Source organism: Ptychodera flava, chromosome 11 (genome assembly GCF_041260155.1).
Source record: "Ptychodera flava strain L36383 chromosome 11, AS_Pfla_20210202, whole genome shotgun sequence".
NCBI lineage: Eukaryota > Metazoa > Hemichordata > Enteropneusta > Ptychoderidae > Ptychodera > Ptychodera flava.
The window spans coordinates 34,201,074-34,227,836 of record NC_091938.1 but is presented as its reverse complement, the minus strand read 5'-3'; the positions used below and the strand labels follow the sequence as shown (position 1 = coordinate 34,227,836).

At 36.8% G+C, this 26,763-nt stretch overlaps 1 protein-coding gene across 1 annotated transcript in view; it reads left to right on the top strand.

Annotated features, from left to right (window-relative positions):
* LOC139144136 (disco-interacting protein 2 homolog C-like) overlaps window positions 1–26,763 on the top strand; it is a 72,509-nt gene that overhangs the window by 14,330 nt on the left and 31,416 nt on the right. Inside the window, exons 2-3 of the mRNA XM_070714801.1 lie at window positions 4,761–5,003; window positions 23,982–24,104. Coding sequence (XP_070570902.1) covers window positions 4,761–5,003; window positions 23,982–24,104 — 366 coding nt within the window. The remainder of the gene's footprint in view (window positions 1–4,760; window positions 5,004–23,981; window positions 24,105–26,763) is intronic.

Sequence of the window (26,763 nt, the reverse complement as noted above, 5' to 3'; positions counted from 1 at the left end):
TGCTTGATACATGGAGGTTCAAATCCTCCAGCAGTGCTTGGTATGATGATGTCTCTCTTGCTTTATCACTGTTCATAGCAAACTCAAACTGCTTGGACCAAATAGATGTGAATTCATGTACATGCATTGGTAGTCTTTCCAATTTTAGAAATGTAGGGAAGTACAGTATTGTCATAAGAATCAGACACATTCATGTAGAATATCCATCAGTTATTTTGATGACAACAAGGCATATCTAATACTTGTAATAGAAATATACCAACTGTAAATTGTCTTCAATTTCAGTTTGTCATCTTGAATAATGTTTTTGCATTGTTTTGAGTACATGTATTATATATTTTAAATCTATGGATTTGTCATTCTAAGTTTACCTTTGAACTGTAATTGAACAGTTTATGTGGAGTTCAGTTTTACACGGTTTGTAATTTATGCCACAGTACTGTATGTAGTGAGGATAAGACTTTTTTTCTAATTTACAACTATGGTCTGGCAATCATTGCCCATATCCATTATTATACCAATAACTATTCTACAATGTAATGCCTGTAAAAGCAATGTATTAGATTCCAGGCTGTGGGAGAAAATCTACAGCTGTTGCCATGGTAGCGTCTCTCTTTGGTACTTGACGGACACTTGAGATAAAATTCCAAGAATTGTTTTCGTTGGTTTTGGTACTAATGGTATGCAGGGTTCCAATTCAACAAACTTTCATGGATAGAACTCGATGTCATCGATGAGAGTATGGCTATCCTTTAGTTTCACTCTCTTTTAAAATGAAATCAATTTGTTTGTGTTGTGTCATTGGGACATCCTTCTTCACTGTCTGCTAAATAAACACCCATGCTAGATGACCTCAAGCTGACCTTGCCCAACCATGTAAAATCGAGTCCAACAATAAATTCCATTGTCCAGCAATTATTTTTACTATTTTTGAGAGGAAAAGTGCTGATGAAATGAAGGACTTTGAGAGATCTGGTGCTTGCTGATGAAGTCAGAATTAGATCAACAATAGTTTGGATTGTACCATCAAGACATCATTCTAAACTAAATTACCACAGATCCGTAGGGATTCTTGTCTGACCTCCATCAATGGAATGTCTAGTATCTCAAGCTGTCCCCACTGACAGTTTCTTTAATAGTTTTTGCGCTGATAAGGAGCTTCAAAGCTATCCAATATTTGAAATGAAAAATTGAGTATCCGCCAGTGTTCAACAATCATGACCTTTGACATCGCGAATTTTATTTTCAAAATCTTTTCACAAGTGGTCCAAGCATAATGATGCATTTTGAATTTTGTGATAGTACATTTCTGTCCATTCAATTTGCACACAAGATTTAACATCAATGCATCAATTTACGCTGTCATTTTCAGCTGTCTGCGACAGATGTGATTTCAAGCTCTCACAAAATATATTGCAATCCCTGATCCAGTTAGTTATGTCACAAAATATTGGCAGTCATTAATTTCGTTTCCAGTTCATCCAAGTGATTTCATAGCTGTGCCAGCTGGGAAATACTTGCAATGCGTCGTCCCACATCTGCTCTCCATAGTTCATTACTTTGTACAATTTCATGCACTAATACATTTATTGTGAACATTATTAGACACTGTGCATATTACAAAGACCATGGTCAGCCCATTGTCTGTCTGCACACTTTTTTCACAGAAAACAAATCCAGTACTTGAATCCCGTTCACATAATGTTATGAAGTCTGATACGGTACATGTATATGTCATCCTTGTACATGTACATGTAAGGTTTCATGGCTATAGCATACAGATATCAACAAGCCTAATGACTGTCTGTTAAAATGATTATACTGTAAATGTCCTTAAATTGTTTTATGAAGTGTCATCGACGATTAGTTTTCACCAAGCAGTTAAGTTTCAAGGTGACCAAGTAATTAGGTGCAGTGTTACATGACAACAAAGACAAAAGCAATCAATAGAATTCACTCAGTCACAATTCTCAGTTGTCCAGCCGGGTTTTTTCATGGCTGAGTTTGGTCGTACTTAAGAAGGATTCATATCGGAAAGTATTGCAATAATTAATATTGGAGAGTGACATGTACAAGCTGTATACAAAGGGTTTATATATTCACATCAACATACTGCACTCCAAATGTGTCTACAGTACAATGTACATGTAGGTATGGATTTATGTGTATGGCATATTTCATAGTCACTCAGCATATCATATTGATTCCATCTTTCCCAGTCTTTACTTAGACTGTTCCAGCTCACGTAGGTTTGTTTTGTTCTCTGTCTCCAGAGCTTCATGCCTGAAAGTTCAAATAAGGGAAATATTTTAATACTGTAAATCTCAATTCACATGTACACTGTACATCCTGCATATCACAAAGTAAATAGAAGATCAAAAGAAAAATTCTTGCAGTATATTGAACTTGACCTGTGTGTCTATATTTTGTTTTGTAATGAATTATTTCCAGCTACGGAAGGTTCACTCAGTTTATGTGTAACATACTTACATGTACATGTACTACACCAGCTGTGCACCACTAGGGTATGCGTCATTGTGTGTGACATGTTGTGTAACAGAATTGAGATGAGAATTGAGATGACACAGAAATATTTGGACTTCTGATTGCAATTAAATACTAAACTCTGAAATAACTGCAGTACACTTTGTTCAGATGTAGTAATCACAGCATGTATGTATGTATGTATTTAATGTAATTTACATATAATTGGTGTTGCATGTGTTGGACATAATTGGTGGCGTAATTCATCCAAATTTACTAATGGACAATTATGGCAATACAAAATGAAATTACAGTGTTTACAGTCAATACCATGGCACACTTAGTAAATCAATTGGAATAATTAGTGAAAGTGCAGAATTAAGACTTTTTAATGATAATGAAATTAATTCAATGATAATTGAAAATCAACATGTCTAAACTGTAACTGTAAGAAACAACAAAATCAGAGAATTTATCAAAATCATGAAATGAAAAATAAAGTTTGCACCGTTGCTCATTTAAAAATGTCAAACTTTAAAAAAACACAGACCAATATAACAATCTTCTGTATGGTTTCTTGATACTTGCCATACACTGTCAGGGAAAGAAAATAACCAATTGAATGATAGATTTCACATAAAAAAATCATTTGCCCAAACCTCTCAAAATGATGGTTGTCAAGATAACTGCCCATAAGGTGGATTTGTCTGTTTCTAATTTCTAAATCTCAGCCTCATCCTATTTGAAAATGGCATTGTCTTATGTGAACTGTGTCCTTGAAGTGCCCCTTTATCAGCCAAGACAATTACTGTAATAGAATTTCACTATAATTTGCACATTTGCCACATACAATCAAACATTGAACCGCCCCACTTATTATTGTGAACTAAGCTTACATAATAAGTATACCTGCAACTTTGATAATGTTGCAGTGACATATTTTACCACCTTGAAACATGTGAATACAGTGAATAAACATGCATTGTAGTGAAATTGAAGGCTATATTTGACCTCCAGGGTGACCTTTTAACTGTGACCTTGTAAGTCATTAACCTAAACAGCTTGAGATGGAGACTGACCATTCATTCAGTTGTGGTTTCACAGGAGAGTGACTTCTGGTCAGTTGCAGTGTGTAATTGATAAAACTGACCCATTGGTATTGATTGTGTGGTAGAAAGACCAGGTTGTTTCAACCAAACAAAGACGTTGACCAAAGATCTGTGACGTCCAACAATGGCTGCATCAGTGTCTTCTGTGATAGGTACATGTACATCAGATCTCTGATTCTCCTATCAACTGATACCCATACAGTCCATGTATTTTCATCATGTACAGTCATAGACAATTTTTTCAAGTGTCTATGACTCTCACCTACATTACAAAGTTTTCTGCACTGACTTTCTTTTTGCATGTCACAGCTACATGTACATGTACCATGACACTTTGTTCAAAGACTTAAAAACCGTCTATTGAAATAGAAGACATAAGGAGTCTGCTGACTTTTGATTTCAAGCCAATACCTGTAGACATGTGTCTGTGTTGGTATACAAGTGTTTTGGATACTGTACAGTAATGTTTGTTATCGGGAAAGCAGGCCTGATTCGATGAAACTGAAATTTCTGTCGTAACAGCTTGCATCACTGCAGGGACTGTACATGTAGTACCTACACAATGTACATGTACCAGTAGAAGTACATGCTGTCTCTTTTGATTTTCAGGATTAGCAAAGCCTGGGTGGCGATATCGGCCCTTGAGTTTGAAGCTAACCTGGCCCAACCTTTAGTATCACAATGCATGTCCAAATTTGTGTGCGACATTCTATGGACTTGAAAAACTAACACTGTCTTTGATACATGTATTCCAGGGACATTCATACAAATTAATAGAAGACACAAACCAATGAGAAATGTTACTTTATCATCACCACAATCCCTCTTTTGATGTAATCACATCTCATTTATAATATCAGTAAAATTCATCATCCAGATATAAAACTGGTCCATGTGGTATTTTGTGTATCCCAGTTTACAAGTACACCGCCTAGTACAGAAAACAGAACCTCTACAAGTAGCACAAGTCTACATGGAATGGTGAAATTGAAAAGGCAGTTAGTTGTTGACAACACTGTGCGTGTTGGTTGACATTGTTGCTGAAAAGTGCGATTTAAAGCTTAATGTTAACTTGGTAGAAAACAGTTAAAATTGCTTTTTAGGGATACGTAGCAATTTGTGAAATAAATTGTCAATGATATCATTTTCCTTTTTGCATTTTCACAGGTGATATAACTCGTAAAGGATATGAGAAGAAGAAAGCCAAGTTATTAGCACCGTTTATTGTGCATCAACAGAAACACCAGCAACAGCAGCAAAAACAGAACACACCACCCCAGCAACATCATCGTCAACATCAACCACCACAACAACATCAGCAACAACAACAACATCAACAACAACATCAACAACAACAACAGCAGCATAAACAGCAACACCAAGATCACCAGTCGAAGCAAAAACCTTCAGGTAAGGTATATCCTGTTGATGAAGAGTGATTGTTCAATCATGCTGTTCATTAAGAATTCTACATGCATATTCACATACAACTGTGTTAAGAGCATTAATTATTCATCAGGATTGAATTTTGCTATTTTGCTGATAGATGAATTTTACTAAATTGAATGCTAGTGAAAATACGTGTTAAAAATAGATGCCAGGGTACTGGTGACAAATCTGTGAATTTGAAATTCCAGTGTAAATGTATCAATATCAGAATGGAAAAAATTTAATCCTGTGAAAATTCATGCTCTTGCAGAAGTATATTTCCTCTTATTTGCTCCCCTTGTTTGCTCCCCAAACACCCAAAATATCAAATAAATCTGAGGCCATAAGAAATATTTGTGAAGAGAAGATAGAAAGGTGATGCACACATTACTTGTACTAGAAACTACCACAAATGTAAATCTGTGTAATAATAATCAGGAAATGAGGAGTGTCATGTTTGTGAAATTATCGCTTCCCACATGCACAGGTGCAAAATGCAGATATTATGAGTAGAAGAACTGAACTATTGTTTTGTTTGTTTATGGCAGTTTGCTGATATATTGATCAATAAATGATAATATACAGCATAGAATGGCGATACCAATCACACCACAGTGAACAGTGCAGTGCATTTATACAGTAGTTTACAAGTATCTGTGTAGATGTGCAACCATATTGTGTTTAGGAATTTGAAAAGTGGCTACTTAATTTTGCACTATTTGGACAGGTTGACAAGTTTTACACTAATTGGATACCACACAGTTGATATGAACTCTCGTTTCCCTTTCTTTGAAAAACAGAAGTATTGAAAATAATAAATGCAACATATTGATTCTGAATATTGTAGAATTTATGACATAAAAGATGTAATGTTTTGTATCTTAGAGACTGTTGATGAATTATAGTGTTCTAAACTGATAAGAACAGGTACAGTACCATTCATGTCTTTATCCAGATAATAAATATCTATGAAAGCATCAAATTTACATGCAGTTTTCAGAAAACTATAACTTCCCATTAACAATTCTGGTAAATTCATAATTTGTAGGTATTAGTTGCTGTGCCACTGTATAGGTAAACATAGGTCACTAACAGTAATATATGTATACTACATTAATATACACATATCCTGTCAATGGTGTTGTGATTGAAAGACAAGCAAAATGGTTCCCCATACAATCTTGAATCAGTCCATCAAAAATATTTATCATGTGCCACTGTCAATAAACAATATCAGGCAAGATTTCCTTTATTCTCATACCTGAATCACTGTAATCTTTAGACTTTCCACCGAGGAAGCACATCAAACATAACCTTGAAAGGGTTTAGAATTAGGGTTAGGGTTTGCTTTAAGGTTGGCATTAATTACGTATGTAGTATATCCTGCGTCAAAAAATGGGAGCAGGTTGAGGCCTTAAGGAAGTCTTTCCCAATTTCATTCCCAGTGGAGTGGAATAATTAATGTACATAAAATGCCTCCACCAAGAGATAGGTGTTCATGGCTGAAGCAGAGCTTGTATGGTACATGCCTGTCACCACCATGGTTTTTCTGATCCTATGGATCTCTGTTGCAGTGGACCTACATGTCTAAAAGCAAATTACAGATAAAGACAGTGAATCGGATTGAATGTAGACTGCCAGAGTTCAGCTATTTAAAATCTATAGTTGAAATGGGAACAATTTTGGATGAAAATATCACTACTCTTTATTATACCTGCCAGGTCCTGGCAATCGTGTATGGGAAATCATTGATATACATGTTGCAGAAAAGACTATTACACTGGTACAAGTCACAGACAAGGATATTATTACATGCCATACTCCTTTTGAAAATGAAAATGCATCACTTGAAAACAAGTGGCTCATTGCAGCTGTGTATTTGCATATGCAAATTGGATCCACAAAGGCTATCCCATGAAGTGGAAAGAATTGCACATCCACACAAAGGCTGCTAGAGCAAAGATGACCCAGCTGTTCTTGTTGTTGTCAGCGCCAATCTTTCAGAACAATTATATTTTTAGAGTATGATTAACTAATTTGCATATTACTGTTTGGCAAATCTATCCCAAGGTTATTAGCTGAACAGCATTATCTCAGTACGGTATCTATATAGGAAGTCTCATTTGAATACAATCAGGCCAACACAAACACTCCAAAAAATTCCATGCTGACAGTGTTATGGGCATTTACAGTTCTCCTCATATCAGGGCCATCTTGATGAATATGATACTTGAAACAGGTTAAAGGTATACAATCACCTGTAATCTAAATATGCCCATATATGGTCAAAGGGGCGTTCCTAGGTATTCAAAATGCCATGTGAGGGGGCTGTTTTTAAAAAGCGGCCACCCACTTAAAATCTGTGATTGGTTAGATTTTCTCTTTCCATGGTAACTGTGGCAAAATTGGAACAGGGACAGTATACCTTTCAGTGTTCTCCCCAGGATTTTTTGAGAAGAGGGCGAAGACGTGGTGCGAAGCACCCAAAGCGACCGCGTCAGCGGTCGCGGGGGGAGGTCAGGAGGGGGGTGTCCCCCCTCCTGCCGTTGGAGCTTTTGAAAAACAGCGATTAAAATGGTGTTATTTGGTGGCACTTGGGGAGTATTTTTTTCAGATTTTTTTCGTATAAAATTAAAAAACTCAAAGGAAAGGAGATCTGAGACAGTGTACCATAACTTTTATTACAGTTCACTGATTTCAATTATGAAGATTTCATTTTTTGAAAACGAAAACGTAGCGAGAGACATACATTTATTCATCGATGTCAAAATTATCACCATAACACTCAGGTTTGGGGAGCATTTTTCAGATTTTTTCGTACAAAAAACTCAAAGGAAAAGAGATCTGAATCAGTGTTCCATAACTTTTATACAAACGAAAACATAGCGAGTCTAGAGACATACATTTATTCATCGATGGCAAAATTATCACCATAACACTCACGTGTTCTCATCCTGATACAAGTCCGACCGAGCCTAAAATTAGGTTGTTTTGCTTTTGGAAGGAATACACAAACGAAATTCTAACCTCCTATAAAAACTTCAGTGTACTCTGCTGTCCTTGGTTACCCTCAAGCTCCTTGCCATGTTTACTCAGCTAAGTCGGTTACCTAATGCACGGTCCCTATGGAGGGACCGTGGCTAACGTAACGTTACGGACTGAGCCATGCAAATATGGCTGCCTTCGATGAGTTGCACATGGGTGTATGATCTCGGATGACATCACAAACTCGCGAGATTTGCAAGATCGATGAGAATTACGTTTGCAATCTGCAGGATCGACGCTCAAACTCGCATTTTGCTTGTAAATCACTGTCAACTTTTTTTCCCCGTACATTTTATTGTTTTATTTTTCAAAAAAATAAATCTTTTTCATTTCTGGCAAGGGGGCGCTCGGAATTTACAAGAGGGCGCCACGCCCCTGTTACCTTATTCAGGGAGAACACTGATGTTGATTTGTGCAAACAACAGCTCAACCTGTTAAAGGTTACCAGGTTGAGCTGTTGTTTGCACAAATCACCAGAGTTTTACCATTATGTGTTTCGATGGGTATAACATTATTCAAATTGATGAGACTCAATTGAAGTAAATGTCTGTATCATAAATATACCTGTAAACCATTCACTCATATAGTCTGAGACTGTTTCTATTCTCTATGCACTCTTTTCATCATCGTACCCCAAAATCACAGGCTTAAACCATAATTATCAGCCATTATTTCAAGGTGAAGTATTCTAAACAGCGGACCTTGGTTACATAATGTAGTATTGTGTGCAGGTAACAATCGGTAGAATGAAGATGAAAGCACACCAAGGGGATTCAATCATTGTTTCTAAAACAGTTCTCAAGGTTTCTGTCCTTGGACAGTATCTCTCCCCTTCTCCTGTCTGGTGACCTCAACACAGTGAAATGTCCTCAGGTGTCCAAATAGATCAGGGTTTAAAGTGACTGAGGGTCATTCCTACCGTTCATCCAAGCATCCCCCAACATGCATCTCAGAAACATTGTCAGTGATTTCACTGTGCTTTACAATAGACTCTACATGAACTATAGTGTGTCTGTGTGTTTTGTCTTCTAATTATCTTAGTGTAAGTTTCATCCACGTCAAATGAATTCATGGAAGCCTTCAAGCTGGTGATCACTTTCACCCAACTTAACGCCAGAAATGAACAATTTCCACATGCCAACAGCATGAATGGACATGTGTTGTTACTGTTAATACCGCAAGAAATGTATATAGGATGAGGTCATATACTGACTCATCTTTACACCATGGCTGGATGTTTATAGATTTCACACCATGGCTGGATGTTTATAGATTTCACACAATGGAAGGCGTAATGTATTTGCCAGTGTTTTGAATCACAGAAAACTGCCCCTCCAATGCATTGAATGCACTTGCATTTATTATTTATCACTTCTCAGAACTGAAATTTCACACCTTACACTATTGGAATGGTAATTGCCGTAGAATGCTTTGCAACTATTACATTCTGAAGTTACAAGTATTACTTCTGAGGGTTAAGATCTATGTGATGGCCATGTCTATTTTAGTTTTCAAGGAACTGGTTGTGGAAATGATATTCCTGTAGCATTGAAAAATGCCTGTACATCATAGTCTAGCTATTTGACCGTAATGACATTTTTAGCATAAGTTCCTTCATAGTTTCTTTTTAAAACATGTACGTGGGCAGCCCAGACTGTTTTTGGTGTGCAACATTTACTTTCAATGGGGCATATAAAGAAATATGTCGGCTATTTGTTTGGTGTAGGTATTTGACAAAGACTTCAGATCAAAGACTTGGCCAGCCAGCCACAATAACTGAATAACCATGACCCTTTGAGCAGTGTGGTTGAATGATTATTTGAACTGGGTGCTGTGTTCAATCTTGTTGCAGTGTATAGAACAGAAACGTGTATTCATTGTAGTCATTCTCTGGTATTGGCCACAACTCTTTATGTTCAGCTTAATTGTGCACTTTGGTCAATATTTTTTCTCCTGCAAGTCAAGGCCATTATAAAGGTACACGTGTGTACACAAATTCAATAGGTTTGCCATTCATGCACCACAGTACATACACAATAATGAAACAACAGAAGGCAAAGAAAAAGTAGATATAGCTGCCTGTACACTTAACTGTCTCAGTCTGGCTACTTCATGTGCAAAACATTTCTAAATCAGCTAACTTGAAATGGTGTACAATACTATTAACTGCAGGGAAACATACATAATGTGATGTTTCACCTAAATATCAACTCATCTTCAAAGGGTAATTGATCACTTCTGCCAGGCAAAAAGTTCAGGATTGTCATCAGCACCCAGTCAAATAAGTACATGTATATGTGTGACTGCTGCAGGAATGCATGAGCAATAGTACTGTAAATTTGCACAATTACGGTACAGATTTTGCTCTGAGAAGAAGTTGATGTTGTCCTACATGTCATGACCCATGCCACTGTTGTTGCTGATTCAGTGCATCATGATAGTGATGTGAATGTAATCTTAAAAGCCCTTGAGTACCACATGCAAAGAGGTGCTGAAGTTTTATTGACATCTCAGGACATTAGAAAAAAACTTTTCATGGCAAGAGTATAAACCATCAGAATGGCAGTGAAAAGACTGTGTCCCTAGTGTCCATAAAGTGAAAGGATTGCTATACTGAATCTCTAATTACCTATTACTGATCTTCCAGCTACAAATGAGTTCAGATGTTGCCTAGCAACACAGATACAGAAGCTAAGCTGTGCAGAGAACCTGCCTGACCTGGGGTCGACTTGGCTAACAGTCCTGTGAATTCAGTAGGCTAAGTCAGACAAGTGATTGATGGTAGAGAAGCAAAACCCTTTCAAGCAGTCTTTCCTGTACAAGTGTCAATCCTTTGTCAGCATTGAAAATAGACAGTGTGTTGGGCAGAGGAGAAAGATCCTACTTTTCTGTATGGCTTCATGTACATATGTATGTTACAGTGTACATAGAGGCCCAGTAACTGAGAAGAAAACAGTGCAGTGAAGCAGTAGCATAGGGGTGAAAAGTTTAAGCTCATTGAGCCATTGACAATGGTACAGCTGAAACCTCCCATTGCGCCGGTTGTTTGTATAGTCACTGTCTATGGCTGAACAGGTAAATGGGGGTCAGGCCATCAAAATGAATGTGGCTTGAGGATAGATTTTGCTGGTTTTCAGCGTGTGTGGCTTCACTCTGCATACCATCCGGAAAATTGATTATGACAGAAGTAGAAATTCAAAATTTGCTGCTTTCATATGAAACAGAGAGTGGTTAGTGTTGATTTCACACATCTTTAAATTTGATATAATTTTGCTTCTTTTGATCAAAATTTTTAAAATGACCTCTGTTTTTATTCTTGGTTTTTGAAGAGAATAGTTAAAGGTCTATAAGCAATGTCATGTGTGACCAAAAGTCCTTTCAAGGTACATCTCATTACAGTAGAAAAATTCTGTGGGAACCAAAAGTTATAAAAGTGATCAGGAGCTCTGTATCTGGAGGAGATGTTTTTTATCCTAGCATGTAAAGTGTACATGAGATAGTGATAGCTATAATGTACACTTGAGATAGCCACTGAATTATATCTCTCTCTTTAATAATCATAATCTTGATTTTACAACAGTTGACAGTCGTGTTTCCGGAGTCCTGCCGATAGATGCTGGCAAGCTGTTGTTTCTGTCAGTCATTCACACACACACATAAATACTGCACTGTGCATTTGGTGTCCAACCATCTGTTGTATGCTTCAATGCCATGACTGGACCCTGTCATCCTTCTGCATTTGGAAAATTTCAAACCCATCGAATTTTAGGGCTTTAAAGTCTTTGGAGATTGTTTTTGTCATGTCTGTCAGTTGAGTTGGCCACAATACAACAGCGCAAACATACATGTACACTATACGTAGCAGACGAGTCATTTCTCACAAGATTACGATTATCACATGATAGCAGCCTCTAATTTATGATAATTTTGCCATGTTGCATGTCCGGAAATAATATTCCGGCATGCCTAATCCTAAATTAACTACCTCACTCTAGGGAGTGAGATCTTGACAGCTGTAACTTGAACTACGAATTTGACCTAAATTTTATTAAGATCCATTTGTGCCGAATCTGACACAATCCAATACAAATGTCACATATTAAGCAATTTGATTTTAGGTATTTTATTGCAGATCAAATCACCATGTCCACTGCGTATTGCAGTTTAACAACATATGATAGGGTATTCCAGTAAAACTGTTACATCACAGTCGTAACCAGTAAAGTACTGGTGCAAGCTGATAAAGTTCTAATGCACAGAAATTCTTCACACTGCTTGAAAAGGAAAGCAGTTGGTTTCTCAGCGGTATCTCAATAGACAGTATTTTGCTGTTGGAGCAACACACTGTGCACCTGTCATCGTTTTGTCTGAAAACTAGACTTGTCACCAAGCTAAGCCAGTCATTGGCTGTACAACACTAGATGAAATACTGATATTTATTCATATACCAGTGTTTGCATCTCTCTCTCTCCTTCCTCTCTCCATCTCTCTCTCCTTCCTCTCTGCACATACCGTTATACTGTATATACCGGTATATACATGTACACCAGTATATATCTATATTCAATATTGGTAAATGTGTTTATATGTATCTAATATCATTCCACGATAATATAGATATAAATGTATACACCAATGTGTATCTACCATGTGTGTGTGTATCTGTGTGTGTGTGTGTGTGTGTGTGTACCGGTATGTGTATTGTATACATGTATATTGATAGATATACAGTACTTACATACACATTTACTGTATTGGGTACATACATATTTGCTTCCTTTAATACAATTATTGGTGACCACAATTACTAGCAGTTGAGAAAAATTTCAAAAATTTAACTTAATACATGAAGTATTGGGTTCTATTCTTGTCATTCAACATATTTTGTACATACGGTTTTGTCATTCTTGAATTTTAAGATGTTTCATGAATATTCTGTCAAGGATATCCCAGTCTGTGCATTTCTACATTCAACATCTGCAGCCGTCTGTGCGCATTGAATTTCAATGATCTCATGAATTGGCAAAGCTGAGCGTGGTTTGAATTGAATATCTGCTGGTTTGATGGACTTGCATGTTTTGAATAACTTGGTTATACCATGAGCCTGCTGTCTTTGGCACAGTCAGAGTGTAAAAATGTCATTCTTCAATGTGGATTACGTCAATGACTTTACAGGGTTACTCCCTTTCAAAATAGACATAAGCTCTTAGGCTTCTCAAGTATTGATGTGTTTGCAATGTATTTCACATAGTTAGTTTTGCCATGATCCCTTTTATCACCATGGTTTGGCCCACGCTCTCCATTATCAACAATGGAAATTGTGGACTTGTTTACTTGGAATTAGGGGTGGACAGGTTAATTTGGCCACATACAGTAGCTCTACTGTCTCTGATTTGGCTCACATACATGTACATGTACTGTACTGCTAATACAAGGTGTGGCAGCAACATAGATAGATAGACAATCAGACTGATGGATAGGCATTAGGGAGGTGCAGATTCTGACTGAGACATTTACATGCCAGATAGATTGCTAGACAGACTTGCATAAAGATAGACATGGGTACCGGTTAGACATGCTGTAGTCATGGAAACAACATGTTGTGCTTTGTGCGATGAATTCAAAGTGAACAGATTTGAAATTGAAGAAAATAGAACATGTTGATAATAATACAAAATTGACAAGTACATGTACATGTAAAAGGACTGATAGAGACAGACAGACTGGATCAAACTTGCCAACAAAGGAGACTATGATTTGCCAAGTAAAGCAGTGACAGAATAACAGGCCAGCAGATGATGATGGCTTTCCAAAGATGGTAAAAATAGACTTGAAAATGAAAGAGCTGTTGTGAGAAAAGAGATTGATGTGGGTAGGGAATGCAATGGGATAGACTGACTGTGTCATCTTGTAAGAATGCAACTCCAAACAAAACAGGCATACAGTATACTTACTGTACAGTATGCCATTAGCTTGGATAGTTTGAATGTAGCTTTTATGTGATGATGTGTGACACATGATAAATTTGGTGGCCTTGTAAAAAGTATTGGGGAAAATAGAAAAACTGACATATTTTGTACCTTTATTTTGAGTGGAAATAGGTCTGTAATTTCCAGAATTTATGCGTTAGATGATTAATCACACCACTTGGAAGGACACCTTGTTGATGTCTGTTCAACTACTGTACCGGTATCATAAAGCATGTAATGTATATGTACCTGTGTTTGAATTGAAGAATATTACAGAGAATAATTTGCACTGCATCCTTATACTGGTACATGTACAGTTACACACAAATACACACACAACGTACAAACATTCAAAACTACTGTACACAGGTAATGAGATCATTTTGCACATCATAAATTGGAACATCCTGTATGCCATTGATAATTTTCTGAAATGAGTAAATCAGTAAGACCATGAAATAATAATTTGGACCAATTTCAGTTTGCTATTAACCCATGTCATCTCATTTTGGTTTATCAACAATATCTAAGTAATAGCTGCCTCCTTTTCTCATGAATTTTTGATTTTGTCTCATCTCATTAGGAATGTTGTTATTCCAGCCTGATTTGGCTTTCAAATTGTCTAGAAATGGCAGGAAAGATAATTCTGGAAAGTTATGATAGGGTTGTTCTCATGACATTTGTCATAAAAAGGGGAAATGTTATTAGTAATATGGAAATGATGTCACTTTAGGTCATTTGCTAATTTTGTTGTTCAGTTATCTATACGGGCAGTGGGCCAAGTTACATAGTTCTTCAATGCCATCGGTGACAGGAACTATAAACCATCCTTTGCTATTATGCCAGTGCCAGAATTCATTGGCTATGCAAACAAAACATCAGTACTGTACAGAATCTCACACCAGAACCTGATTCCAACTAGGAATTTTAATGAACTGTATTACTATATAACACTCTATAAGCTAGACATATATTTGCATACCAGTACAAACATGTCCAGGAATACATATGTGAATATTTCCAACAGTATAGTGCACATTTACACATTTTTCCTGTTCAATTTCATGACTTCCAAACACCAATATCAAACTCTAGAACAGCTGTCTTTCATGTCATTCTTAATGCTATGGGAGGCCTGTTTAAACTGCACCATTTGAAAGTGTATCAGGAAGATTGATATACCTGCATATTTACCATCAATGTACATAGCGCTTACTATGGCAACTTGAGCATGGATATCGGTGTCAGATTTCAACCACTTGGTTTGATTTGGAAGGTGCTGGAGATATTTTCAGCTGTATAAAACAGTGTTTACAAATGAGTAATTAGACATATCCAGGCATTGAGTTGGAACATACAGTTAGCCCAGGTGAGCAAATACAAATGTAGTCACATTCTGCCTTGGCTGTACAAACACAGTAAGTTAGTAAGACCACAATGTGCTTAGAAAACAGTGTGACTTCCTTCTTTATATACTGTTGGTTGCGCATATAGGTCAGAGGAGATGTGGTGTTTGGTGCTGTCCCTTGTTTTGGCAGCTGTTGTCATTTTACAACTACCGGCAGCTAACTCTAAAAATAGCCATCAAGTGAGTGGGTTACGCACCTGCTAGCTCCAAAGGTGATACAGTCAGAGATTTCAAATACCACTTCCATGGAGGTGTGTTTTCAAGGATATGCCTTGATGCTGCTATTGTCTGTCGGTTACAGTGCCATGGAACTATTGCATTACATTGAAGTTTGAAGGAGGAAATTATAATACCTGTAACCTTTCCTTTTATGGTAATCATTGCAGGCAAATTAATGTGCAGATTTAGTTGAATTATGTTAAGCCAATGTAGGTCTCTCCTCCATGAAGGCCACTCATAGATTCCTCATTTACACTGTTTGATACTTAACTCAATGCTTTATTTTTATTGCGTTTATAGTGAAAATAATGTTATAATTGTTCTGTTACTCTGCTAGATTTCATTGAATTGTGAAGCATACATCTAAAAACTGCACAAAGATGGTGGACTGAAACACTGGTTTGTGTCTAATTTGTCACCAATCTTACCAATATTACCCTACCAGTGCAATACCATGTCTTATTTGAGCATACACAGCCATGGAGTAATTCACAGATGTCGGTCTGTCAGAGAATGTTCAAAATTTCAAATTGAGATCAACCATGCACTGCTATATTCAGTGACAAACCTACACAATCAATACTACCAGTACATACACACACATGAGCTTAAGTTGCAAAGAATCTTCGGCAATATACTGGTAGGTCTGCCTACCTGGGTAATTGAGTCAGTATTATGAATGGCCTTAGGGTGATAAACCAGAGTGGTCTAGTGTTCATAGCCATAACAAACAGGTTTGTAATACAGCTATTGCAAACTGCTTGATGATTAGATGTGTGTAGACTTGCCTTGAGGGTAGGAAGATGAGACATTGAATTCAAGCTGAAACGGATCTTACCATATAGAGTGTTATAGGATAGGATTCAGGGTTAAATGATCAGTGTTTGTTCAAGCTGCAGGGATGGATTTATTAATGTCATGCAAGGTGAGAAGACATACTCAGATCTATGTATGCATCAAAAAGCAAGACATTCTGCAGGTGTCAATCTGGAAAAGACCAGGAAAAGGTGTGCATTCATTCCACAGGCAGGAGATAGATGTACACTACATGTATTGGTATATGATTATAACATGTACGAGACCAGGGTCTCGCCATTTTTGTGGAGGGACCGTGATGAGACGTGATTGTAGTATACGTTTCTCTTTACTGAATTAATAATTCAATTAGTTTTAAGAATGCTTGTTTATTACTTTAGAATTTGATGGTGATTCCCTAACCATAGTGTTAAATAACATTGACTTTGTAATTACTTGGAAACATGACTGTGGTATGTGCAGGTAAATACTCATCTGAACTGTTGGAGTACCAACTCCTTATACATTACATACACATGTGTGCAATTGTTTCTAAAGTATAATATTTTCATGATTGCATAGTGTCAGCAGGTTTGCATGGCTGCCATTGGTTATAGCTTACCCGGTCAAAACAAAGGATGTTAATATTCTTGGTGTGGGATACCACAGTAATTTTGTACAGATTAAAAATAACAATAGAATATAAATAACTTTTTAAGAAAGTTCAGAGTGCTTGGATCAGTTATTCATGTACAGTAGTTAGGTTCCTCAGGTAGGGGACTAATTGCATGTGCAGTGTATTGAGTTCTTGGTATGACGAACTCCATATTGATGAAGATGTTACCATATTGATCTCTATGACATCAGTTAGGTTGGGTTTTGTTTTCACGCTGACACCGTAAGGTACTGGCCTTTTTAAAGTGACATTTGTCAACTTGAGTACATGTACATGTACACCATGTGCACTACGACTAGGTTTCCAAACAATATCATGTTGCATTGCCTCAATAATACATCTACCTTGTACCTTGAATTGCCCTCACAATTTGTGGATACTGTAATATTACCCAAATTTTAAAATTAATCTTACATATGCTCTCTGTGACAATACTGTGCTGGCATTTCATAACTCATATTTGAGTTCCAACATCAACTGCTGTTGTGTCTCTGTCGAGAAGACAAATTTAACAAACCAGCATGTATTGTAACATGTACTGCACATGTTTTTCTGTTTTGTATACATTTATGCACCATCCGTTGTAAATTGGTGGTTTCGTCTTTTGTGCCTTCAACCATCTGTACCATTTGATGCACAGATACATATGGTGCAGGTAGCTTGTATTGTCAAAATTCTAAATTTGAGATTTTCCATGTTGCTTTTGAATTTGCCATCTGTTAAAATTGCTGGTGCAGCCATTAGTGCACATGGCAAAGTGATGGTAGATTTCTATTGCATATGGTGAGGTGATAACTGATCCAAGTACAATGCCAAGGAAATGGTGTAGGTGACAACATTACAGTATCAGTTCAGATTTCTGTCCATTCTTCCTGCCATTTGCCTGTCTCATTTGATGGAGGTCAGATCTCAAATTCCAATGACTTTAACTTCTGGTGAATATTTTGTAGCAGTCACATGCAACCTAATCAGCACCATGCCAGTCTTTGGAAAACCTTATTGTTAGCACTATTAAGGTGCCTATGTCACAGACATAGGCTGTATGGCTGTGTGTGTGTGTACCAGTACAACTTACAAGTGGTTCTTGTGCATCAGTGTGTGAGACTTATGTGAGCAAAATTTTTATTGCATTTAACGAAAATTATATATCGGTGTATTACACAGTTTTGGACCCAAGTCAGTATGGTTGTTTCACAGATCATATCAGATTTTTACTGTGATCATGTGACATTCATGGAGACGTTGATTTGTATTCATTACAGTACACAGTTCACATTGTTGCAGAGTGCTTACATGTATTTTTTTTTGAAAAAGATAAATTTATTTCAACATATTCGCAAACAAAACAAATCTACATAACTGTGAATACATCAAAATTACAATGCTTACATGTAGCTCTTCAGTGGGACAGAACAGCGCCCTCAGTGTCACCTTGTGTGCATGCCCATCTGAAATTAATTAACATCAGCAGTGATAAAAAAGCAGTATCTGATCAAGAATGGAGAATTTGTTCACATAAGTTACAGTTGAGTCGCACTTGCTATATTGTATGGTGTGGTTGTACTTGAAGTATCAAAAATCTAGATGAAACCTGTAAAAGTGGAAATCTTCAGTAACTTCCATTTAATCTGTGTTTGTGAATGTGCATGTATTGCAATTTGTCCATTCCTTTTTTTTGAGCTACACTTAGTCATACGCTAATTAAGTTAGTTTTCCTGTGCATGAATCCAGAAAACAATCACAGAAGTAAAAGCATTCTTGTTCCCTCAGCTGAATCAAGTTGATTAAAGTCTACATTGTCCGTAAACATACAACCTGATAACTAATGTACATTTAAAGATACCTGCAGCTCAGTGCATCATGGATGTGTAAATCTCAGTTGACACAGATGCATTCTTAGACTCCAACATGTCCAGGCCTGGCATTCCGTAACCTCTTGTTAGCATCTTTGCACAGTATATGCACCAGTTAATTGAATGTACTGAGGTAATGGAGACAGCTTACTGCATATAAATCACGATCGCATACCTGTGACAAAGAATGAATATAGATTGCATGGATCAATAGGTTGTAAATTACGGCGCAATGTTTCACCACAGGAATTTTATTGTTTGGCTGGAGAGGTCATCTTTCATCGCCGCAAATCTACCAAAACCATATGCACATGATATATGGAATCATTTCTACGAGTTAGCGGAAGGTGTGCATGACTTAGAAGCCATAAAGTGATATATGCATGCACTAAGGTGTTACCAGGATATGGAGCACCTACGGTGTTCTCATGGTTCAGTTACTTATAGGTCTGGCAATGTCAGTGAGAAAAATGTAGACAATAGGAAGTTGTCGTCACCCTGTGGAAATTGATGTGCATACTTTAATGGATATCATTGTCATATACAGCCCTTGCCGTCATGGATCAGTGGATTTTTTTCTGGTTTTTGCTGAACTAAGACAAGTACTTTCCCATCAATCATGTACATTATGAGCGTATCACCCCTATCGTATTGCTGGAAGTCCTGTAGGAACAAATTCTCAAACTTCAGGCATTGCAGTGAGCACACTTCCTGAATGTTTGTGGTGCATTTTGTCATGCTTGTGCACTGTGTGTTTTATCACTTTATGCATCTTGATGGTTTATTATGAGATGAAAACTGTCGTAAGACTTGTTCTCTACATTCTTGCTATCTCCATGCTGTCACACCAACAGACAATTAATGAGTGTTTACATGGATTCTTTTGACAGGATATGTCCATATATCAAATGTAGTAGTGCAGCAAAATGCTGGCATTTGTCATGTGTGTTTATCAAGTATATGTTAGAACAGTACAGTAATGTTTGATCATTGCTGTCTTCATGACCCTCCCTCTATTGTTCTTGCACATTGCTGATGAATCACCTACATATCACTTTGTATACTCTATGTATAGGCAGCGTTCAGACAGCGACACACAGTACAGCACTCACATTGAATTCTGCAGCACTACTCCTAGACTAGTGTATTGTTATGAGAAATGCCATCACCAGATCAGTTTGCCCAGTGACTGTGCTTGTCTCACCAAAGTGTTTAACCCTTATTTTCTATTTGTTCACATCTGAAAAACTGATCAGGTGAAAAATGATATGTACATGTGTTTATGACAATAGCCCAGGTCTATCACTTCATCCCAGAAAGTTGATGATTTGCTGACACTTTTGAGTCTCTGGTGGATTACTGTTCATTACATTGTCAAGTAATGCTGATTATTATCTCATATTATGGTCTGTTGTGAAAGCAAATTAGGCAGTTCCCAAATTTTTCCTGAATCTAAGATTTAAGACGGGTGTCTTAGGAATCTGAGTGATTTCGATCATACAGAATTGGTATTTTTGTTTTCTAAAAGAGACATAACTCTGACAGGTTTCCCATCCAATGAGCATGAGCAGGTCAGCCCATACCACTGGCTTTTATAAAAAATGCAGTCACAGAGGAGATTTACATCACTGTTGGTTTTTGAAGGCCTATTTGATAAACTGGACTGTAAACAAACCTCTGGCCAACATGTGCCAGTCATCCAGCAGTATTCAATACATGTATGCTCATAGTGTGTCAGTCAGTGTTTTTGCAATCAGTTATTGAATGGAAACCCAAGATGAAGTTCAAGGGCTGGTGTCAAGTCAAGTCATAAGATACCGTATCATCCCTTTATCGATTTAACAAACAAAGAACCACTCTCTTATGAAACACATCTCACAAAGCAAAGAATCCAAAATAACATTACATACACACACCATTTCTGACAAAACTGGATATAATCAATATCAGGCTCAGACGCTATAATGATGTTCCAATACTGTGTTGTGTGAAGACATTATCCTGGCTTACTTTGGTGCATAACAGTGATTTATTGATCCTAGTTAATCAAGATTGAGAATTTCGACTGGGGATTTATTTTCAAAGCATACTTTGTTTTAATGGTAATAAAATTTGCTCCTAGGTTTATTATAGCAACGTAAGTGCTCATGCCAGTGTTACCAGATACACAAACATACACATTCTGGCTTATTCTGCAAGCTATCACCCCAAATATTTATCATTCCTTGTGTGACCTTAGATGACCTGAATGTGACCTCACGGTGACCCACATTCAGTTTGTTACCAGGGTAGAGATAGAGGCCCAATTTGTAGAACAGATTTCCTAATTCACATGAATGTCAATACTGTAGTTTTCAAATGACTGATATGTCAATAGTTCTAACAAGAAAACTGGAGACGGAAGTCCTGTCACTTGGTATATTTTGCACACATTGTAATTTGTTATAGCATAACAGGATGGATTTCAGCAAATAATTATTAGGTCAAAGGTCAAGCCTCACATCCATTCATAGAAAGGTATGTTCCCTTCAGCATCAGTTTTCCAGTTTTAATTTCACTGTGCATGGATTATCCATTAGTTTCATTTGGTTGGAGTCAGGAAAGATTTTAATTGAGATTGGAAACTTAAGAAATGAAGGAAGACACTTCGACAGGTTAACATGCAGTAAAGACTTCACATGAAATGTATATTAAGATATTTGTGTTTTCCATTGCTATCAATATTATACCATACCTCAAGGCAAAATCCTTTTCAAATCCTCTTTTCCTTTCATCAGTTCATATTTCAAAAATAGACATTCTTATCTCATTCGTGCATACAAGTAGGAAAATATTTTGAATCACTTGGTACATGTACAGGTTTATAACACAAAAAGTCACTTACCGTAAAGCTGCAGTACATTGAGTGAAAAAAAGTTTTACAAGTAGTACAATATATTACCTACCATTCTACGGTACCTCATACAAAATCACACCCCACAAAGGTTATCATAAATATTTAACCTGTCAATTTGAGTTGAAATATAGATTATATCAATAATAAACAAGTGTCTTTTTATTCTATACATGTAGTTGTATAATGATTTTACTACACCTTCCTTGATCGATTTTGTCAATCCTTTGCAAAATACATTATTTTTGTCAACCCAGGCAAGATTTGGGTATTAATAAAGTAAACTGAATTGCATTGATGTCCATGAATGTTAATGGCACAGATACACTGCAGCTTTCCTCTATGATTGCCTTGTATTTCATAATTTTCTAATTCCATTTAGTAATACACGGCATATCCATAGATATTGCTTTGGCTTACATGTTGATCAGATTAGAAGTAACATGATGGATGGTCTGACAGGATTATGAAACAACCGTAATGTATCAGGGAACACTGCACACATGTATGCAAATATTGTCCTCATTTCACCACACTCTCAACACACACAATTTCCAACACGTGACAATTTAACACTTTGCAGGGAAAATTTCTTCCCATCTCCAGATTTCAAATACTCCTTCAAATTTCCGTTTTGTCATTTCATGTTTTCAATTTAGCACCATAATCAGCACCAACAAAGGGTCCTGCAGTCTTTATCTGTACTACAAGTATTTCCAATTTACCAAAGCAATCAAAGCATGGTACACACGTAAAATGTTTCATTTCCAATACAGAGGAGATGTGACAGGATTTAGACAACTTGCTCAGACATTTTTGTAAAGCCAAACCAATCAAGATTCTCGTTTCTCAACTTCGTAATCATTGAAATTTTCAGAATTCTGTTATTTCTTTTATTTTAAAATTGAATCAATGTACCCTGTGCTGCCATAAACAGGCCTCAACACTTTGATTAGTAACCCTGCCTACAGTGTTATATGTCAACCATCAAAAACAATATAACAGAATTGTGTGCGTATTTAAAAACCTATTAGGAATGCCTTTATCATGTCCTATAGAATGCCAGTTCCTTTACTGTTTCCAGGTGTCCAAAGCACATCTGCCTTTTGCTGGTTTACCTCTGCATGGTTACTTTTGAACGGTTCTAGGAACCCATTTCATGATTGTCAGGATTGTTCTCACTCTCAATTATGGGTACATGTAGTGCAAGGCAGTCTCAGATTGCACGCCATACTTACAGTGGAAACTGAAAGAAAATTGTTGCATGGATATAGTCACTACTCAGCCCATTTCACTCCCCAGTGGTGAATAATGATGTATGATAATACGGTTATTACAAAAACACTAGTCTTGCAAAATATACATTAGAACATAAGTGCCACACATCATCCTATGCTTGGTGTCTTGTGGAATGCTGTGCTAATGTCCTTGTGCATACACTTTGTAGTGTTACAATAAAGACCTCATATATTTATTTCAAACTTCGAAAAATATTTTTAAGTGTAGACCTTTTTCCTTTTCTCTTATCATCAGATGTACCCAGGTTTTAGTCTCAGCATAGCATTTACCTCACTTCTACCAAAACAACGAGAAAAAAGTATCAATTTAGCAAAAACGTTTTCCTCAGGCATCCATTCATAGAAGTGTATTGTGAGAAACTATTTGTCTACTCTGTGTGTCCCTGCATACATTGTATACAATATTCAAGTGCTGTTACTGTCTCTTGCTCTATTGTGCTGCTTGCTGTACTAAAAAAAATGTTGTTCTCCGAGAAGATTGATTCTTAGATGTAATCAAGGAACTCACAGCTCAAATCTGTGCAGGAGATGGCGTTAATAGATAATATGAAATGGACCATTGCTTCACTTTGCCTTGGGTTCCCCCTTCATGAAATGAAATCTGCCTGAGTTGAAGTCTGAAATCTGAAACCTACAAGGGCTTCATTTATGACCCTGGTACTCAGTGTTTCTGTGTGTGTGTGTGTACAATCACCATCAAATCATTGGATATTGCGGAGTCAGTGACCCCAGTGAGTTCATTTGGTTTGATTCAGGTTTAGCTAACACAGTGCTGTATTCTCTCTCTGCTCATGTCTACATCAGGTCCTGGAGGAAGGGTACAACCCGGCAACATCCATGCTCCGTACCATCGGGATCAGCGGGCACAACACAGGCGTAGGCGAGACCGGCCTTCACATCGGGATAATGCCGACAGATTCAGATCTGGTAAGTTGAACGGAAGAAATTCTCTTTTCTAGGAATGTGTATCTGCTACGCAGGGTTAGACACATGGTGTGTTTGTATTTTGTCTGTCACAGGCAAGTCAAAAAACCATGGTACAGTGTCTTGAAGGTCAATCACTGCTGTACTGTCCCTGAAAATATACCATCTTGAAAGATCAACCCTGAAATAGGTTTTGTCAACACTATGTTTAGCTTCTGCCTGAACAATCAGGTCACAGAGTAAAATATGACCTGACTATCAATGCTTGGTAACATATTATGGATTAATGTCCTACATGGAAAAGTGTAGAGAACAGTCTGGGAGTATCACTTCATTCCATGGAGATGGAGATAATTATAAGACTTTCCCTTTCTATTTCGGGGATTAAAGTGTTGACCCATATCCCTAGAAACTTGAAGGTCAAAGGTCAATGCTGCTAGCACTCTTTAACAATTCACGTAGAGGTGATCCAGTTACAGCATATAATGTACCTCACGTCAGCAGTATGATTGAGCTTTCTTACAAAATGAAGAAAGGAGAGGCTTTGAGAGTTTCTGTGAGGAGGTGACTGAAATGGCGTGATTAAATTTTTAAAACGCTGAGAATGTGCATTTGAATGAACTCGATGGAATATGGCGGTCGTTGCCTTTGGAACTAGAACCTAGACCCCTGCTGTCATCCATCATCTGTGGTTTTATATTTGTTGACTTGACAAATTTTTTTTTCTGTTGAAAAGGAGAATGAGAGGCCAGTGCCTGGCACAGTGCAGATTAGTCACCAATGTGGGAAGTGAAAAAAATCATCACTGGGATCAATCCTTTGTACATGTACCGCAAATTGCACAGTTCCCATATGTAAAAATGGATTACGTGTTAATTATTAAAGCATTGAATGTATTATTGCGTAGCCCCTGCCTCATTGCAAAGGATTTCAAAGTTGAAAAAATAATGATCATTATAAATACATTACCAGAAACATGTGATAGACATTTGAAGAATAACTGAGTGACAGTCATAAAGCAGTGAATTATTTGATTATGTATGTATGACTCCATCCAAACATATCACCATTTATATCGCCAGAATTCAATGGAAAGGACTTAGGGTAACGTGGAGGGACCGTGGTACATGTAATGCAGGAAACATTTGTGTTTGTTTCATCTTCTGTTTCTAATTACCTTTCTTAATTATGTTGTAATTCTAGTCATTGTGTTATAATCTGCATTGATATTGACGACAATTTAATTTAAGTTCAGATGATATGTAATTCAATGTTGACAGTGTATTTGATTAAATATATTTATGGCACTGAAAACATGAAACAGATTCAAAAGTGTGGCATACAAAATGATTATAATGCAGTAAAAAGGAAGTATTTTCATTATCTTTCTTTACATCAGCAAAATACTGAATTATTGTCAAAACACTGCTGCTCATTTTGGTTTATAACATTAAATATTTTCAGCAATCTTTAAGAAAACATATAAAGTTAAATATTAATTCACCAAAGTCCAAGAGTCATTCTAACACCTCAGTAGATTTGCCAGGCATAAGAAAACCTTTTTACTGGAAGATAAAAAATTGAGTAATAGGGTCTACATGTACATGTAGCCCCTCTGTTCATGTTACATGTAAATGCTAGCATTCTAAATCCAGAGGACATTGTTTTAGTTACCGTATGAAGTCATGACTGCATTGTGGTATAGTGTGTCCATCCATGGTATTGATGTCAATTCTATGTCAGTGTGTGAAAGCAAGTAATATTGGAATGGATGACTTCATCTGTAATGGAATATTCACTTAATTAGTCTGTAAGTCCTCAGGCAGAATTTCAAATTTCCTACATTGTATACTTTATGTACAAAAGTATGGGACAAATTGAAAAATTAAACTCCTTGAAGACAAATTTCTGCTCTTTTCATGAAGAACATTGAAAAAAGAGTGGTGAACACACATAAAATATGATGGTAAGATATGATGGTAAGATATGATGGTACGGAAAATTGATGTACAGCCAGTTTTGTGATTTTCCTTGGAAAGTCTCAGAAATACCATGCACAATATGGCAGACATTATGAATAATCTGTCTGGCAAATCATGAAGTGTCCAATAAAAAAATGTAATTTTCACCCTTTTAACAACAGAATGGTAACGTCATAACACTCTAATCTTCAACAGAGCTGAAAAAGCAAGGCCATGGTATTCACACAACAATTTCACTGTATCTTTGCTGAATTGTTCTCAGACAAAAGTACAATTACTAACACAATGTGAAGAGTCACACCCAGTCTAGAAGACTCATCGGCGACATCACACTTAATAGACTCAGACAGGTATCACTTGGGATGTCTAATGCAATTTCTCTCATCTGACAACTTTAATAACATTACATCTCCATTGTCGCCCAAAATGTTGATGTTAACCAAAATGTTCTCAGATCATTGGACAACCTCAACAAAGTTAATTCATCATGGTTGGTGTTCCCACTTCAAACACTCAAATTCTTCTTTATGCAATTACTTCATTATTCAGTATAATTACCAAACCTACTGACTTTCTGACATACAGTGCAGACGGTGTAACATAAAATTGCTTGTGTTCCTGTAAAAGTGAAGTTTCACTGTTGTCCATGCATCAGCTGTTATTGTCCCAGTTGTTGAGCT